This window comes from Sceloporus occidentalis, unplaced genomic scaffold (genome assembly GCF_023333645.1).
Source record: "Sceloporus occidentalis isolate IW3139 unplaced genomic scaffold, rSceOcc1.0.p SCAF_11, whole genome shotgun sequence".
Lineage (NCBI taxonomy): Eukaryota > Metazoa > Chordata > Lepidosauria > Squamata > Phrynosomatidae > Sceloporus > Sceloporus occidentalis.
The window spans coordinates 3,268,033-3,288,063 of NW_028316991.1; the positions used below are offsets into that span (position 1 = coordinate 3,268,033).

Below are 20,031 nucleotides of genomic sequence, written 5' to 3' on the forward strand. Positions count from 1 at the left end.
ATAAAATCACATTGTTACAATGTAACATGGTCACGTTATAATGGTTGACATCTGGGCAATCTTTGCCTAGTGCAGTATCACAAATGACAACTGGGGAAGCATATCTTATGCAGAAGTTAATCACAATAATAGAGCACAAAAGTGTGGCTTCACAGTCAGATCATAAATGACAAATCTGCTTTACCTTCCAGTACCAGTTGTGAGTGGAAGACGAGCCAGGCTGTAGCTCTGAGCAATCATTCCGATAATTATTAGATGACAAAAGTAATGAGCCCCTATTATCATAAACAAAAGGCAGTGGGACTTATGTAGACCTGTCGACTAACATAAGAGGAAAGGGGTCTAATAACAAAGTAATGCTTGTCATTTTACGAGCGGCACAAATGTAAGGGGATATAGATTATATTGAAAAGAATGACAATGAAGCAGCAGCCTATGCTTGCAGTTATCATAGTTAGGCAGACACCGAGTGCTACTAACAGACCAGCTGGGTAGCCTGGGATGTCTTCCATTCAGCACCACGAGGAACAGTAAATTATCTAGCACAGTAGGGCAACATCTGTTTCTGAGCTGGTGCCGAACAAACAAGGCAATTTAAAGTACACCTAGGGATAACCAGGCAGCAAATGAACATGACCCATATTTTGCCCCCCTTCTTACACATTTGATGCTTAAACCGTCATTTGCAAAGAGCAAAAAAAAAAAAGGAATGAAAAGAAAACAAATAAAGAAAAAACAGGTTGCTGTCTGGCAAATTAATTCACATCTCTTTGGCATAAAGGGCTGCCATACTCAAGTATCCTTTCTCGAAAACCACCCACACATTCTCTGACTTCCTTTCCGCCACGAGTTAGCATTTATGTCCCGATGAGCTACGCATTTTTTTTTTATTTTTTTTTAAGGAAACCATTCTATATTCTTAAAAATAGTCAGTCTTAAAATGCTTTTTTGCTATACTTAGCCTTCAAGCATTTGTCTTCCAATTTCCACTGAATAAATGCGTACTAATGAGTAACAGAGCAAGCTGCTGCAGCAGAACTGGGTGACTAGAGTCTGGCCGGCCACCAGCTTGTGATAGGCAGGCAAATTGAGTTAAAATGAAAAGTCTTGTCAGTTGAAATGCAACACGGTAGCCAAACCGTGAGCTGTCAATCACATAATCAAAACAAGAGACTGCAGGTAATAAAAGGTCATTGGAATCATTAGTGCATTTGGCTTTTGTCAGCCAGTTTATTATAATTAAACATGATCAAAAACTGTAAACACCGTAAACCATATATAACCCATGATAGCCCAGTGGTTGCAAGTGAATAATGAAATATTTACACATAACAGAAAGATCAGAATGATTCCTGAATGAATTCCAGAGAGCACAATATTTTGAAACAAAAAAAATCTATATTTGTCAAACATCTCATGGGCTCAATTTCTAGATTGTAAGCTTGTTTGAGCAGAGCTCTCAACCTTTTTTTCAGTAAATCCAGAGGACCTTGTCTAAAGGTGTTCAGCAAACATCCCCATAGGTAACTAAACAAATTATGTACATTCGTGCTACTTTCATACTTATCTTAACTAGACATCATACAAACAGGTCAAACCAGGCACTGGCTCGTGAACTCTAGACAATACATATCCATTACTTATTTAATGTTACATCCCGACAGAAAACATAGTGCAGCTTATGGCACAGTTTATAAAGCAAGCTAATAAATAATTTGCACATATATGTAATGCACAATGGACACGGGCATTTATTTTACATATGTCTTAAAACTCATGAAACTAGGGGGGTCATGTTTTAAGATGTCTGTTATTCATATGCCTGTACGTGGAAATTGGCACCGAATAGTGCAAAATTGCCTTGATTTTATAATTTGGAAATTCTTACTATCAATGTATAGGCAATTTCTGGTGCTCTTGGTAATAACTAGGGCATGCAGCATCAGGCTCTTGGGGGGGGGGGGGCAACAGTGAGCCAACCATAACACAGCCAATAAGTTCCAAAATCACTTTTCCTTACGTGTCAAGTGACAAGCCATGCAACATTTCAATTACAAGCGGCTAAGTCATCTAAGAGCAGATAACCTGTATTAATTGTGTTTCCTCCGGCGAAAAAGCTACTTATCTTATGTTAACAGACATCCTCAACACCACCTCCTAACACTGAGCGTAGTCCCCCCCCCTAAAGTCGTTCCCTTATTAACATAACTAATGAAGAATCTCTGATGTCCTGTAGCCCCAAAACAGGATAATATATGGTGAAAAGAAGGCATCACCCCAGGTGGGTGAATGTACCACACTACTCCACACAGTACTTTTTTATTTTTTTATATTAAAAGTTTTTGTTTTTTTATGTTTTCCTTGCAGTATCTTAAAGAACTCTCACAATTAATTTGCTGGTGAAAAGTACTTTTTTTAATGCAAAGCCCATGGATTGGAACATTCCATGTGCATAATTAACATACTGTTGGTAAGCAGCGTGAATCTTTTCACTTGGATGGAAAATAATGCATTTTATAAAGAAATATAATTGAACATATTTTGTGGTAAATAAAAAAGGTATCTCATTACATAATCCATGCCAAGAGGTATGGATTAATGGGGTGATTTGGAAAAAAACAGTTTTACGGAATTAAATCTTTCATATATCAATATATTTGTTTGATGAAAAATGAATATATGTGCACCAGCAAATAAAATTAGAATATTAAGAAAAAATAAATGTTTTCCTTGTATTGTGAAATCTATATTACTGTCATTTATTACTATCGATACAAACTGGCTGCCAGGTTTGTGTTCTATAAATATTTTGTTGACAAGGTTACTGTTTATTTCACCACACTAAGGAGGCAGTATATAAAATATGTACCCTTGAAGACCAGAAACATAGTACCATGTTTTTTGTGAATGAGCCCACTGTTTGTGACAATTTTATTTTTAAAAAATAAAATAAATGTTATAAATTTTAATCCAAATACAAGTGAAAATAAGAAAAATGGGTATTACTATAATCTTTAATGTCAACAAAACGCTCTTCAAAACACCTGCTGGATAGCCTCACTAAATAAAAGATCCTAAGAATAGACTGTAGGCTCTGAAACAGATCATAAGCCCCACTACGTCACAACCCCCTGTTCAAATACATTTTTTATGTCACTTTGTTTCAAATACACATATGGCACCATTGTGTTAATTGCATGAATAATTTGCATTATAAAGTGCCATTGCTTGACATGATTGTCTCTACCACAGGGAAATATAGGGAGTGATGGCTGAATATCATTTGTGACGAAGACGGTTAATCACTATGACCTACTACAGATTAAGAGCTATATATGAGGCATTTCTGTTTTATTATACCTTTCATTACAAAGGTATGATATTTTCATTTTACTTACTCAGAACACTACAAAAACATTAATGACTGCACCCCTCTTCCTAACATAGCACTTCAATGCCAATAAAACATATATATATATAGCAAGTGAATTTATATTTCGGACTGGCCCAAGATATACTTGACTGTAATTCTTTAAGGTCATGGAATATTTCAGCTTGGAGAAATCTATTTGCAGGTACCTATCTAGGTCTATACAAGAATGTGATTAGGGCAAGCCCTAGGCAACAAAAAAGTAATCCTCAACGATAACTTCATGTTACTTACAAGTCAGCACTTATGCCCCTGCTGGTCAAATGTCCAAACTATTGTGCACATTTCCGGTGGGGTTATACAAAAAGAGCGTGGCATCACAGGGCAATGTTTGCCCTGCATATTGTATAGCAAAATGAGTGAGATTTAGAGAATGCTACCACACTACATTATGCAAGACCAACTAGGACCTTCAGGACCAGCTAGGCCACTCCTCTAGGTCTTCACATCAGTACAGGGAAACAATAAAAATTCTAGAAATGACCCCATGTATACCCCTGTAGTATCTGTTTAGCACTTCCTATGACAGAGCAAAAGTACATAACATCCACATAAAGAAAAGGCCCAGAGTAGAAGTAAGGACCCTATCAGAATTATAGGACTGGGGGAGATGTCCTATGTTAGTCTTTAGGCATCACTCCAGTCCCAGTGAAAACATTGCTGTCACCATATACACACATACATCACCTCTAAGGGGACAATATGAATGAATAATTACATAGGAAGGTAAACTGACGCACACACCCTGTTTAACATTCATGATACCTGTAACAAGGATGGTTACTGTATCTTTAATCATAGACCACGCTTAAGGACTTTTTATTCAGCTGGCGTGGAGGGCAGTGGCCAAGTCTTCTGTGGACTTCTGAACAGGTTCTAATTCTAACCACAATGATGTGTACCTGTAGTATAATGACATACATTTTCTAGCATAATATCCATTCAAAGGCCCAGCCACTGCCCCAGCATTTCTTTGCTTATGGGAAAACCTGCCTATCAAGTACCCCATGTTAAAAAAAGTAAAGCCTCCCATGTTATGTTCTGTGTATGTATTCAAGGTACGGATGTAGGGGGAGTACACCAGTCCAATATGCCTGTACTGACTGTACTCCTATGATAGTGGCTCTGATTAATTCAATGAAGAATAATTATGTTATAGAGGATCGGGCCCCACTACCAGGGAGTCTCCTAAGGGCACTGTCTTAAATGGCCATGTCGAATTCCCACATGTATGAAATTTACATAATGTATATTATATGTTTAGACATGACACTTTTTGAATGTAAGTCATGAGATACATTTTACACATGCATGAGTCTGTCATGTTACAAGAAAGTGAACATCCACAATCATAAGCGTATAAAATGAATCACAGAAAATGTGCAGATTCTTCTTCCTAGTGTGAAAAACGCTGCCTTATAGTCTGTGAAATTTACAGAGAGGAAGCATTACTGTCACAATAAACAAAAGCATGTTTTAAATGGAAGCTGTCAGGAATTCTCGCTTTGATAACTGTGAAAAAGTACACTCAAAAATGCTATTAAGATTTATTTGACATACATTATTCCCAAAGCAGATGTTTAGAATCAAACATGTTATGTGTATATGTATATATATAGAGAGAGAGAGAGACAGAGAGACAGAGCACGAGCTAGAGAGCACGAGCGAGAGAGAGAGCGCGCGCGCAAGGGAGAGAGAGTGCGAGAGAGAGAGAGAGAGAAAGAGAGAGAAAAGAAAGAGAGAGCAAGAGAAGGAGAGAGAAAGAGACAGAGCGAGAGAGAAAGTTAGAGAGAGGGAGAAAGACAGATAGCGAGAGAGAGCGAGAGCTAAGCTCCGAGTCTTTTGCTTAGAATTGCTGATTGCTAAAGCAGAGAAATGTTTACATGCACTCAAAGTATATGCAGATACAAACTACCTAATTTATAATTGATGTAAATGGGTATTATTATGTCAATTAAGCAGCTGTGTCCTCCACCTTCTCTGTAAACAGAAACGTGTGATAAACGGAGTTTTCTATTACTTTACTCGACGAGAGGAATGAAATGATTAAAACACACAAAAAAATTACCTAGCAAGACCAGGCTGTCCAACTGTGCTCTGGTGAGGTGGATTTTATAGTCTGGACCCCTCTTTTGACCTGTTGACTGTAGCAAATGGTCAATTTCGTTACGCACCGCTGCAAGGGCTTCTGGGTGTCTCACCAGATAATACAGGGCCCAGAATGTTGCTGGAATCGTGTTCCCCACAGAGGCCCAAAGGAAGGCAAAATGATGTGCTGAGAGAAATAAGTGAAAAGGAAGATTAATAGCATTTATTACACTGATTAGATTTGCAGTGTGCTAATTAAAAGATGTTAGGACACAGACCCAGCCAAGGATCAGTGAATGCTAATGAGGACCAATAGGCTTCTGAAGTCTAATTTTCTGCTTAATGAGAATAGTTTAAAATGTAATGTCAGTGGGAGGGGGGGTTATGTAGTAAGGGGGGGGTATATGCAGCTCAGTTATAATTTTATTCTCGTTATAACCATTAAGTATCTTTTTTACCATCTCAGCACAAAAAAAAATCAATTATTATAGACGATTGTTTGAGAGTAAAACATTTTATCATTAGCCAATTAAAAGAAACATTAAAAAATGTTCAAGGTCGCAATTTAGATTTTTTATATCAAAGGTCTACTGTAAATTATGTTGTGTAAAGCAAGTAATTTTGCAAGTTTCCTACCTGCTTTGTCATAGTCTTGGAGGACATCATACTGTTCAAGTATATTGGTTCTAGATTGGATCAGATCCGAGACTTCCAATCTCTTTGCCATTTTATTAGGGTAAAAAAAACGTATGAGCTCTTCGCGAATCTTCTTGGTAGCTCCTAGCAACGCAATTGGTATGTTTATGACAAGATAGGGGAACTTGGCATCAAACTTTGTAAAATTTTCTCTGATTTCGCTAATAACTTTGCGACCATCTGCAGCAGGATCTTTTCCATAGAGTGTCATAAAACTGGCTTCAAACATAATACAGCAGCAGAACTGGTACATTTTTTCTGTTTTCCAATCTGTTGCTTGTGAGAATTTCCATTTGAATACATGTTGGATATTTCCCATCATGCTGTCAGTTAGTTTGTCCAATGGCCTACCCTGCATGATTTTATATATTCTGTGCATGTTATCTTTGAGCTGAGGGAACTTTGCTTCTGTCACGCGTGGGTAGTCAAAAGTTCTGGAAGCCATTTCATCCGCAAAAGCACTGAAGTCAAGATGCTTGGCATGTCTGATAACATGCTGAAACTGGGTTGAATCCATGACAAAAGTCATATATTTTCCTGTGTGAGAGAAAACATAACACGGTTGTCATTTTTTCTGACATTATTATTCTAATCAGTACAAATACAATATAAAACAGTTAATAACTACATGGTAATTTCTATATTTCATTCACAAGTTTTGTTAAGTCTAGTCATTTAAATAAACCGAGTGGGTCTTTCAAGTCGCCAGATTCATATGCCAACAGTAGAATTAGAATAAAAAATAGTAAATAGAACGCAAACAATATTTCATAATGTATCTTATGGGGCAGCCTTAAGTAATACTTATAAATACTTTAGAGAGGGTATTCTCATTTGAAAGAACTACATGCTTTATTGTATTTCTTGAGGTTTATATACACATCATTGTGACCTATAGGATTTTAGAACCATGTAATACATATGAATGCACTAAATAATCTGAACTTCAAAACGAGGGGTATCATGGGACTCAAAGAAGCTTAATAAATGTATTCTAAAAAATGGACACTGGAAGTATGCAAAGAGTGGTGAGGTGTCGGACCACCTCTGGACTACATTCTTTCCAAAAGCTGTTTCATCTTCATTTATTCCTTTTATATTTGCTGAAGTAGAGCTTTGCTGTTGGCTTCAGCCAAAGAGGTGCTGCTTAGCAAAGAAGTGATATGTAAGGAATTTAGCGATTTGGGTTTTTTGTTGTCACCCTAGTAAAAAAGAAGAAAAAAGAAGAAAATCTACATTGTACATTTTGTGCAGAGCTCAATCACCTAAAAAGACCCCATATACAAAAGTGTATGCAATATACAATCTGTCACATTACTGTAATGATTTAAAAAAATGAAAAAGATCCAAAAAAGCAACTAGTTTGCATTTAAGCAGAAATATAGTTGACTATGCAAAACAATACTAAAAATCAGCCTAAAACTGGAAATGTGTAGTGCTATTCTAGCAAAAGTAAAGCATTTTGATGCCTGGACCATGCAACAGAAATTCCAATTATTTAGATTTATTTGGGCCACAAGGAATTCCCTATTGCATTTATAGATCAAGTTTGTCTATGGCTAGGCAGGGCAGGGCGCAGTTTCCCAGGAATTGATCTTAACAGAAATTCTCACCACACAAAACTAACAAAAAAACTGCAGAAAGACAACACTGTGAATATTAAGTTGCATTGTTTCTGTTCAATTCATATTTTATATGTATGACCCTGTGGCTCTTTTTAACGTTTTCTACTTTAGCACAGACATTTTTCAGTTTATGAGCTTTGTAGACAGGGACAGAGTTAGAACCTGCATGTCTAAGGTACCGTGATATGGTGGGAAGGACACCCACCTTAAGGTTATGGACTAGTAGCCATGCCACAAGGCAGTTAGAGCATTTCACACTGCCAGGCCAGTAGAGGCCCACCTCCCATTGTCTGCTGTCTTTATATCAAGAAGTAATATTTGGGCAAGTTACTGAATGTTACTGAGAGTATATTAATACTACACACAATTGACTTGAGTGCAGCAACAAATATAGACTGTTTTAGGTAAAGCAAAACATTTTAGGGTGTGCGTAACAGGGATACACATGTGTACAGGAGTGCTAGACAATGAATTGCACCCAAGTGCACCCAATAACACCTCAACTTCCCATTTCCCACCCAGTGTTTAGGTCAATCTTACGAACACCTTTGACTTTTGTGGTATAACGATTACAAACTTGTTTTTGTATATATTTTGTTCACATTAGTTTAGAGTTGTTCTTTAATCACTTTTAACTTTCTATTGTTTATTTAATATATTTCATTTATACACTGTGGGTACATACAGTAATTTCGAGAGATGATGAGGTATCTAAACACTAGACTTTTACAGTTAATGCAGATCATACAGTAGAAATGTACCCAATAGTAAGCAATAGAAATCCAGAACAGAAATTCAAAAAAGTTTCTGTTAACTGCTTAGATTCACGTAAATGATTGGCGAGCAGATATCATAATCACAGCACAGCGTCCAGTGATATTAAATGCATATTCAATAAGATCAAAGAAACCTCTACACACACAATGAGGTTAAAGTAGTTGTCAAATTAAGTTCAGCTACGTTAAATATGGGCAACCGTACAAAACCAGCAGGGGTTCAAATAATTTTTTCCTTCACTGTATAACTAAAATGTGTAGAGGTCCTTGTAAACTTAAAGTCTTTTTTAAACCAGTAATTATGCAAAACATCTTAACTTATTTTTAGGCTGCGCAGGGGCCACCGGAAGCTTTAAATCCAGGTTTTAAAAGATATTTAAGTTTGTTGGCATCGGCATTTATTTATTTTGTCCCTTCGCATATTTAACTAATAGAGAACCGAGACATGTCAAATCTTTCACCAGAAAAATGATCACCTTTCAATGAATTACCGTTAATTGATTTGAAACAGTAGGTGTAAAAAGTATCGATTTTAGACACCCTAAAATCTATGCATTCTACACAATCACTATAGTGAACAGTGATTGCAGTTTATCATTTACAACCACTACTTTATGTTTACACCGGGAACTAAATCATAAACTATTCATTTTAATCTTTTGTTAACACCAATTAGGATTTAGAGGCTCAGTGATTTGAACCCCAGGAGTCTTATTCTGTAGAGTACGGAACATGATCTCTTTTACCCTCTGATCCAATGTGTTACACCGTAATAACAGATCATACATCATAGTTCTACAAACCTTTAAATGTAAACTTAAAAGGTATAAGAACAAAATGTATATATTCACAAAAGATTCCACATAAGGACAAGCTAGAAGATCACTGTTTAAAGCACCATCTGTTTTGAAATATTTTAGGAACACATAGGATGAGTTCATTACCTTAGTACAATTATTGAATTCATATCTTAGGTTCTAAAACATCAGACTGTCTAGGCACCATGTTGTAATACTGCGTATTAGGAATACAATGTATCTACTTACATAGTATGTTCCAATGCACTAGTGTCATTACTCAGAACCTTACGAGACCTACTTGTCTGTGATTGGTATCAAATATATATCAAATTGAGGTGTTTCAATCAGACCCATTGCCACAGGTGTATAAAATCAGGCACCTAGCCATGCACTCAGGGTCACCGCAAGCCTAACATCACCAGATGCCAGGAAAACATTACCTGCATTGTGCCAACTGTAAAGTTTGGTGGGATGAAGGCATTGAACTGTTTTTAGAGGTTGGGCCTCTTACTTCCAGTGAAGACATTCTGGACAATCCTATGCTTACTTTGTGGGAACAGTTTGAGGAAGGCCCTTTTCTATCCCAGCATGACTGTGCCCCAGTGCACAAACAAGGTCCATAAAGACATGGTTGCATGAGTTTGGTGTGGAAGAACTTGACTGGCCCACACAAAACCCTGGCCTCAACCCCATCGAACACCTTTGGGATGAACTGGAACAGAGATTGAGAGCCGGGCCTTCTCGCCCAACATCAGTGCCTGACCTCACAAATGCTTTACTGGAAAATTTGGCAAACAGAAACACTCCAAAATCTTGTGGAAAGCCTTTCCAGAAGCGTGGAAGCTGATATAGCTGCAAAGGGGGGCAACTACATATTGTCTATGTATTAAGAATTTGATGTAAAGGTCCCTTTTGGTGTAATGGTCAGGTGTCCCAATACTTTGCCCATTTAGTGTGTATATACAATATATATATATATATATACACATATATATAGACAGTTAAATCTTGGCCACAACTAAGAAACTTACTTATGCAATCGAGAGAAGTTTTGCAAATTAACTTGCAGTAAAGCTGCAGTTCTGACTTACTGGGTCCATAATGTATTGTTAAAAACCAAGACCAGAAATCTTATTCCACAAGAAGAGTATGGCTGTCTTTGCTTAGTTCAATTGATATTTTTCAATAAATCCCAGCTAAGCATTATGCTGGGACACCCAAACTCTTCTTTCATGGAACTCTTGCTTGTGAGGCAAAAGAGATGAAACCGCAACTCACCTACAGTTTCCTGCTTTAGTGAATAGAACCTGAAATGCTCCTAAATGTAGATAAACTGTTCAAGAAGGCTGGGAATCACCTGCCATAACGGCAGCCTATGCCAGAAATTCAGAGGGTTGGCAGGCATTGAGAAATATTTATAATATTCTTGAAAAGCAAGGAGTAATACTTTATTGAAAATATGATTTATTCCGTAAGATATTTTAATTAACATTAAATACTAATATTTCTAGATATTTATTTTTCATTTTTCCCCTCCATGGGATACATCAGTATCATTTATACTCTATTAAATTTATTTTCTCTTCCTACAAAAAAAATCTCCATTCTTCTGCATTGTTTTTTTTTGCTTTGTTAACTTTATTTTGCCAGTTTCAATATTGATTTACTGAAACCTTCAAAAGCATCAGGTGCTCCTATTGAGTAAGACGGGACCATCCCTTTAATAACCGTATCAAAAAAAGTTTACAACACTAAAATCTGTAAAAAGCGTGGCAGACAGAACATAGGGAAATATGGCTAGTTAATCTAAAAATGATAAAAAATGTTATAACCACATGCTAAACAGTCTTTTTTTGGCAGGTAGCAGAATGGATTGAAACCTTAGGGTGATAATAGAAAGCCCTACAAAACAAATGGCTTAATGCACAGCATCCACAAATGAAAGCCAACATTATGTTTGGATAGCACAAGAAAGGAAGTGGCACAAAGATCTGAAAGCCTGTGATGCCATCGTGCGAGATGCTGACAGCTCATAGGAAACAGGGTTATGTGTAAAAAATGTACTAAGCGGATGAGATTCTAAATATTGCATCTGTTCAGAGCACAAAATATTCAGCTCAGCTGAAGTTTTTTCCAATTTTTGAGTACGAACTAAGATAAAATTAATATGCAGATGAGCTTATTTTTGTTATTGTATTTTTTTAATTCTTGCTTGTAGCCAACTATTATATTGGATTGTATAACTGCCTGTCTAAGAAAAAAAAACATACCATAACATGCCTATATTAAAAAGTTTTAAAATATGCAAGTGTATAAAATGTATGTTACAGCCAAAGGTTAAATAATTGTTTCCAAGGCACTTGGGGTCATGGGCTATTGACTTCTTGGAAATAATATGCCTTTTAACTTTAAATTTACAAGGTAAACAATTTAAGTTATTTTTTATTATTATCAAGATGAACCATCTGTCCACCATCTGCTAGTTACAAATTCAAAGTAGATGTGTCGTTATTATATGCAGAAAGTTATTACGAAGATTCATGTATATATGTATTTGTATACATATTTATTTTTTTCAGCAAACAAGTTGTGAAAAAAATGTCTAACACAAAATATAAACGACAAATGATATTCTGCTATTATTCAACAAGTAATTATTTTACATCTTGTCTATTAATATCTGTACTATGGTCTGTGCAGTTAATGACAGTAATGAGGTGGCAGCCACCTATTATGGGGTTCATTATTAGAGTCATGCCAGGAATCCCACTGCAGTTTTTTAGTATGTTGTCAGCTTCAATAAACCATACATTACAAAGATGTAAATCAGTCAAAGTGAATGATGTTTTCAAGGTCTAGTGAACATTAACAATAATACTTTGTTTAAGAGGTTGTGAGGAAACTATAGTGTATGATGCCGTATTCTGCCCTAGGGTGCCCACCTGTCCCAGAATATCAGAAGCCATCTTGTGTACCAGGCAGTCTCGTTTGGGGAAAATGTAACGTCTAGGATTGAGGTAAACAGGAATAGATTGAAGGTGGAAATCAGCCCCGGAGCTTAAAAGTTAGTGGCAAATAAATGACATGCTCAAGGCCGTCAGCTTGACACAAGTGCTTGAACAGTACAACATTACACATTTAAAGAGTGCAGCCATTTATATCCAGCAGGATAATGTACACTGAAGCACTAGATCAGAGGGACAGTAAAGGTACATGGGAGGTGATATTGGGTACTGACCCATAGGAATTTGCCCAGTGAGTCTGATGGTCAGTTCAGGTCTGGCAGGAAGTATTGCTTACGTATTGTGCACATGTACCTGCAGACCCATTTTAAGGGGACTGAATTAACAATTTCCTACCTAGGAGGCCAGCATCAATTAACCTAGCTGCACCTCATCTACGCCCTCAGCATGCCTGACAGGGCTATGTTTAAGGCAGGGCAGGAGAAGCAGCAGCTCAGGGCCCATGAATGTCTCAGGGGCCCACCACGGATCCCCCTCTTTCCATTTGTGTTTTCACTCTACTATCCTAAGAAGAATCCAATTCATAAACAGAAGAGGAATCTCATAAATTGAGAGGATGACATTTTAAGAACCATTCGTAGTGAGAGGGAACACAAGCAGAGGTTTCTCCTGTGCTCCATATTGAAAAGAGATAGAAATGGGATTTAGCCAAGGCCAAAACTTGGCATGTATGTAAGTATGTACATATGCTCAGAACACTAGTCCAATCGGCTTGTAACCTTCTTAATCCTCAAAAGGTATACCCCTCAGAGAACAGCGGATTCAAAACACCTATTGTTAAAAACAATAATTCTCAATTACACATTCCCAAGCGAATAATGGAAGCAGATGCTACACATTATATTTATATAAAATGGAACTTTTACCAACAAAATTTTCATTTAAGATAAAATATTTGATTGCAATATTTCTATCCCATTACATTTTGTTTATAGCTTTAAACAGGACATTGGTAAGCCATTAAAGAACAACTCTGCAAAGCTGGAGAATTCTTTTTCACTTCATTTGTCAACAACACACCAATTAAATTGCAAACGCAGAGCCTGTGGTATGAGATTTTTTGCAGGTAATGCACTGACCTCACCAAACGGTCCACCAGTACTGACTCATTACCTAGATAGCGTCCTTCAACTTAATCTATACTGAAATATTTCAACCCAAAAACGCCATATGCGCTATGTCGTTATTACACAGAACAACACAAAATATTCTGTGAGATCCCTGGAGATATTTAGAGAACTGTCTACTTTGCCTTGATCCTTACATAAAATAATGTCTATGAAGATACTATTATATCGTTTTTTTCCTCGTAAGACTATCGCATATACGTAATCGGTCTCTTATTAGGAAGATTTCAGTGAACTGTTGACAATGATGTACAGTAGTGCTTCGTCGGAATGACGTTTGTGGAATGAGATTCTGCTGCACCACCACACAAAACCAATTAGAGAACTATTTTCTGCGACAGGTCAGGAATTTACATTGTTTCTTATGGAAAGATGTGCTTTTTAATTTCTTTATTAAGATGACATACATGTCCCTTGTGACTTTTCTGGATGACAATCATTTGCTCATCACATTGGAAAGAACAATCAGCAAAATCGCTTCACCGGTATGGGGCAACGCCGGAATCTCTGAGCATCGTTCTGTATTTTCCAAGTGAGCTGCTTCAGGAATTGATAATTAAAACAATATTTATTGATCAAGTTGGTTGACAGGATTGCTGGACATTTGAACCTTAAGTATAAATAATTTATTATATGGATACATTAAATAAGGAATCTGTTTCAATTGCCTTGCCATTTGTCGGTTTTAAAGTTTTACATATTTAGAGTGTGAATTATTAGCTGCTTCTGGTTTAAAGAACAAGAGCTATAATGTATTTAATGGTGTATTCCTAATTTCTATAAGCGCATTATGAAAATACACAGAACTACTGAAACTTCATTATCTTTCCTTTGGTTTTTGAGGTCATACGTCTAAAGCACTCATCTTTTTTCTTATTAAATAAATGACCTACTAGTATTATCCCTTTGGGAAATAGGAATCTTGATTCTTAATCATAAACATTCCAGATGCTCTCACTGACGTAAGGGATTTGGCATATTCCAAGTTAAAAAACCAAACAGAATTTAAACTTAAAAAGTTAACATTGCTTAATTAGAAAATAAACATTTTTTTTATTAAAAAAAAACTTAATATTTTGTATGAACCAGATGTTCTATAAATAATATAAGTTATTACACTATGCATGTTTCTATTAAGACAAACAGTTTTATAAAGCCAATTTTTTCAAGCATGACAATAATTTGCTTTCATTTTATTAAGGAATAACAGTATTTTTGGTAATATTTCTTACCGGCCAAATAGACCGTAAAGATGTCTCCATGTTTCTTTTGTTGTGACCACAGGAATTTCAAAGGGTCTTTACCAAACTCTAAAGCATGTCCAATAAATGGAAACCTTCCGTTATCCAATGGGGGCTCCCCAATCCTCCTCCTGAAAAAAAAGACGTCTTTATATATTGGAAGTTCTTCAGGAAGAAATATATGAAAGTGGGTGTCATAATTTCCAGAAACAGCAACTGAAATATATTAGTTTCATCTTCAAATCTAAACATTAGCCAGAACACTACCGTGAATAGGCAAACTTCTAACTTATATTTTTTTTTAATAACATGGTCACAGTGTATATTTTAGCAACTGATTTGTAAATAAAAGATGTTTTTTGCACTTTAATATCACCAAGGCTTTACGGTTCTTTGCTGTCAGGCATTTTAGCATGTCAAAGAAAGCTGCATAGCATGGTAAGGCAATTAAAGAGATTGAGATAATTGGGATTCAAAGGAGTGCATCCTTTTAATAGGGGGCTGGTTCATTGATCCTACTCAATATGTCGGAACATAGGCTCGGTAACTGTTTATACTGCTCAACGAAAGACTTAAAAAGACAAACCATATTAATAAAGCATTTTTCTTGATTTTTTTTTTGTTTTGTTTTTAAAATCTAACATTTTCTTGTTATTTAAGTGCATTTTTTGCGAACGCAAACGTAATTGTTTAATCATAAAAAAAAAATCTTTTACTAAATATGTACTTATGAAATTGTGGCAAGAAAAATAGTAGACATAATTCAAAGCGCATCCAAGGTCTATTTAATGTAGGTCCTTTGTCCAATTTGTGAAGGTACGGTTCTTTTTTTATTACAGCTGTTTAGCAGGCAAAATCCGATTTAACCACAGTAACACAGAGTAGGTCTATTTTAGATGAGGATTAATACAAATATTCCAAAGCATTCTGATGCTACATCCCATCTGTGAAGGTGACTTACACTACAAGCAGAACAAGCCATTTTGATTAATCACAAGATATTTACTACCCTGCATGTAATCAAAGATCAAGAGATCACAAGCTTACTACTATCATAACCAGCACAGAAATTTGTGTCACAGAATTAACTCTTTGACTTCTTCTTCCATAATATTAAAGCGTTTATTAAATATGAAAGCCTTTGTTATATAGACGTTATTGCTTGCTAGACCAGTTCAATATTATTTAAATTCTTTGGGAAAGTTGCTAAAATTTTACATGAACATAACGTGTTTAATAGCAATCTAGTAGATTTCACAGGGGCTATGGTAGGATATCATAAGTTATCTGTTAGTTTTGGAAAAAATGTGGACTCATTTGAATTAAATAATTAAAAAAATATATACTTTTTTGTAAACAATTCTTTTGTAGGGCTTTTACAAAGATTATATTCCATTCTAGAGAATCTAGTAAATATAAAAGGTTGTATTAGAAAATGATGTCGTGTTTTTGACACCTGAATTATTTGGATACTTATTTCATATTCTGGACAGTAATTAGGAGCTGGTTTCGCCACTTCTCCTCTCTTCTATAGGTAAACTTGTGACAAATATGTAGACAGGCTTTTTTGTCATATTCTAATTTAATACATCTAATTTCACCCTGTATGCTCTGTCATCTTGGTCAAAACCTGTATATTTCACAGCATTTCCGCAGGGTAAAGAGGACGCAGCTCAGAAATCCAGGGTAAAATTAACTTAATGCTCCAAGTCTGTGAACTCATATCAGGGAGACGTGAGGGTCAACGCTTGCATCTGACATGTTTACCTCAGCAGTGATAACACTGTTAAGCACCGTGTCACAGGTCTGCAAACTATACTGACAAACAAAACGCAAATTCAGCATATAAAATAGAAATATAGAATAATAAAAGATGTAGTTTACTACTATAAATTTTACTTGTAACATGCATGAACATATATATATATATATATATATATATATATATATATATATATATATATATATATATATATACTGGGATATGTGGTATATTGACCATGCCCAAGGTGAGCTCAACGTGAGGTTCAATACTTGATGTCCCAGGTTCAATTTTGGTTTAGTTTTATGTAAGCTTGCCTGGGAATGTACAGGCTGAGGTCCGGGGGCTATGGACATGGCAGCAGACTGTCTGGCCTCCAAAAATAACCCTGATCCCTGGGTAGAGGGGAGCTGCATAAGTCTACTCAACTACTTGTGTTAGCGCTTTCCAAATAGCAGTTGATTTAGTTGACAAAAAAGTATGGGAAAGTTGAGAAGCCTAGCACCACTTCATAGTGTTTCCACTATGCAGAGCATAATACTATCGAGACTATTTTAGTAAAAGAAACTATGTTTTTGAAAATATATAAAAACAACTGTTTCTTAAAATATAATACAGGTGCAGAGATATCAATACTACCACTACTACTAACAATACATCATACAATATCAGTAAAAAGTACTCAAAATATTTCCATTTAATTATAGCTATACAGCATGAAAAGGGTTAAATTCAAATCGCACATCAAATATACTTAACACTAGCCACTGTACTACAGAACACCAAGCTTTCTTCTTAACAATGTCTGTTTTCAGTATGATTTGGGTATAACCTAATCTTCTTCTTGGGATAAACATTAATCCAAGTCTGCTTTGAAAAAATATACAATTCATCACCATCAAGTAATCTGTATACTAGCGGGTCTAATATTTTTACCTTGTATATATATATATATATATATATATATATATATATATACATATTAATTTGTTCTTTAATTCATAGTCTCTGCAAGTAGCTTCTTTAGAAACATTTTCTGCAATACAAACTTTAAGACGTGTACCGCTGCCAGTCCATAAGCAGTCATGCAATTGCTGGAAATGTAATTGAACATTCCACAATAACTATGACTGAAAAGTGCCTGCTCTAGGCCTAAATAAAATGTAGGTTGTCAGACAAGTGTACTTTTTAGAAATTACCGGCATGGACATCCAGTAAATGTAGTTGATTTAAAGCTCAATTTGATTTTTCCAGGAAGAAAAAAAAGGAAATATTTGTTGGTACAAATACATCAACTCAAAAGATTACAAACAATGACAATGTAAAAGTAGGCAATGCCTGAGTTTATAAATGTCAATTTATTGGTACAAATATAAAAACTCAAACAAAATTACGAACATGTCAAAACAGTTCATTGCAGTTCATAAAAATACATCACAGGATTTAAACAATTCTGAGTTTAAAGCAGGATGCGTGGAACCCCTAAAGGTTTGTCTGCCTTGAGATGAAGATTAGCGTTAGAATACCTGTCAATGTTCAAATTTGTTAAAAATACAGAATTTTATATCTATCCTTCAAAAACTACACAAGTAAGTTTTTGTAGGTAGAACTTTTATTGTGTGTATATAGTTTATTTTTATCAGTTTACAAAATGCAAAGTGAGTGAACACAAGAGAAATCTAAATCAAATCAATATTTGATATGTCCACCCTTCAAAACAGCATCAATTCTTACATAGAAACATAGAATTTGATGGCAATTAAGAACCATTCAGCCCAACTAGCCTTCTATATACATTTAAAACACAGTTACTAACTGAAAGAGAAACATCTGTGTAGGAGGAATAAAACTGGGTGAGGAACAGCCAAACTCACTGACAAGGAGAGGTTGTTGAAAGCAGTTTAATGTCAAAGGTCATACAGCATGGCAAGACACAAGGTAGTTATACTGCATCAGCATGGTCTCTCCCAGGCAGAAATGTCAAGGCAGACAGATGTTCCCTCCAAGCTCTTTTGAAGAAGCACAAAGAAGCAGGGGAACACGCGATGGTAGACCGTAGATGCAGTGGTTGGCCAAGGAAACTCGGTGCAGCAGAAAGACACATCATACTTACATCTCTTCATAATCAGAAGATGTCAAGCAGTGCCATTAGCTCAGCATTGGCAGAAAACGGTACACCCATCAGTCTGGTCAGAAGGGGTCTTCTTTAAAGACTTGTGGCCAAAAATTCATACCTCTGATGTGGAAACAACACCAAGTGACTCAACTATTCATTAAACCCAGGAACTGGAGTGCAGACAAATGGCAGTGGGTGCTTTGGACTGATGAGTCACATTTTTAAATACTTGGCTATAGCTGAAGGCAGTTTGTTAGCCGAAGGGTTTTAGAGCAGTATAAGAATGAGTGTTTTTAGGCAACAGCATGGTGTAGGTTCATTGCAAGTTTGGGGCTGCGTTTCTGCAAATGGAGTTGGGGATTTGGTCAGAATTAATGGCCTTCTCAATGCTGGGAAGTATAGATAGATACTTATCAATCATGCAATACCATCAGAGAGGCATCTGATTCGCCCCAAATGTGTTCTGTAGCATGACAATGACCACAAACATTAAGTCATTAAGGTCTATCTAACGTCCGCATAAAGAATAACAAGGAGTCCTGGAAGTGATAGTATGGCTTTCCGATCTCAACATCATCAAGTCTGTCTGGGATTACATGAATAGAGAGAGAACAACTGAGGTTGACTTAATCCACGGAAGAACTGTGGTTACTTTGCCAAATTGTTTCTTACAACCTACCTGCCGAGTTCCTTAAGAAACTGTGTGCAAGTGTACCTAGAAGAACTGATGCTGTTTTGAAGGCAAAAGGTGTTCACACCAAATATTGATTTAATTTAGATTTTTCTTCTGTTCATTCACTTTGAAGTTTGTTAAAAGATAAAAATAAACTATTAACATATCTATTTTGCATAGAACAGTATATTTATACATATACACTGCATTAAAGAGTGTAAAAAGAGAAATATACCTTTGTAAATTTGTGGTGCATTAAATAAACCAACATCAAAAAATGTTGCTTCTTGACCAAAACTCACACGGCGGCTTGTAATGGTCAATTACATCAATGGTTTAATTAGAGGTTGACAAATGCGTTCTGGCAAAAGAACACATTTGATCAATAGTTTGTCTATAGAAAAGTCTGGCCAGAACCTGTTTTAGTAAAGACATGCTTCCAAAAGAACCACTGACCGGTACTTTCAAGCTCCAAATAGAGGTTTTAGTTAGTTAAGATAACTAGCATCACTAGGTTTGCCCCAGAAGATATGATTGGGGGTTTTCTACATATGCGTATATTTAATGGTGTGATAAACAACATTAGATGCAGGTTACATCCTGACATTTCTCCAAGACATTATTTTTTATGAAGAGCGATTCTTGTGACAAGTGGTAAATGCAAAGCAATCAGC

The 20,031-nt window shown here is 35.9% G+C and overlaps 1 protein-coding gene across 1 annotated transcript in view; it reads right to left on the reverse strand.

Annotated features, from left to right (window-relative positions):
* Positions 1–20,031, reverse strand: part of LOC149305441 (cytochrome P450 7B1-like) — a 116,860-nt gene that overhangs the window by 9,157 nt on the left and 87,672 nt on the right. Inside the window, exons 3-5 of the mRNA XM_089477509.1 lie at positions 14,798–14,937; positions 6,155–6,751; positions 5,499–5,705 (exon numbers count right to left, since the gene is read on the reverse strand). Of these exons, the coding sequence (XP_089333635.1) occupies positions 5,499–5,705; positions 6,155–6,751; positions 14,798–14,937 (944 nt within the window). The remainder of the gene's footprint in view (positions 1–5,498; positions 5,706–6,154; positions 6,752–14,797; positions 14,938–20,031) is intronic.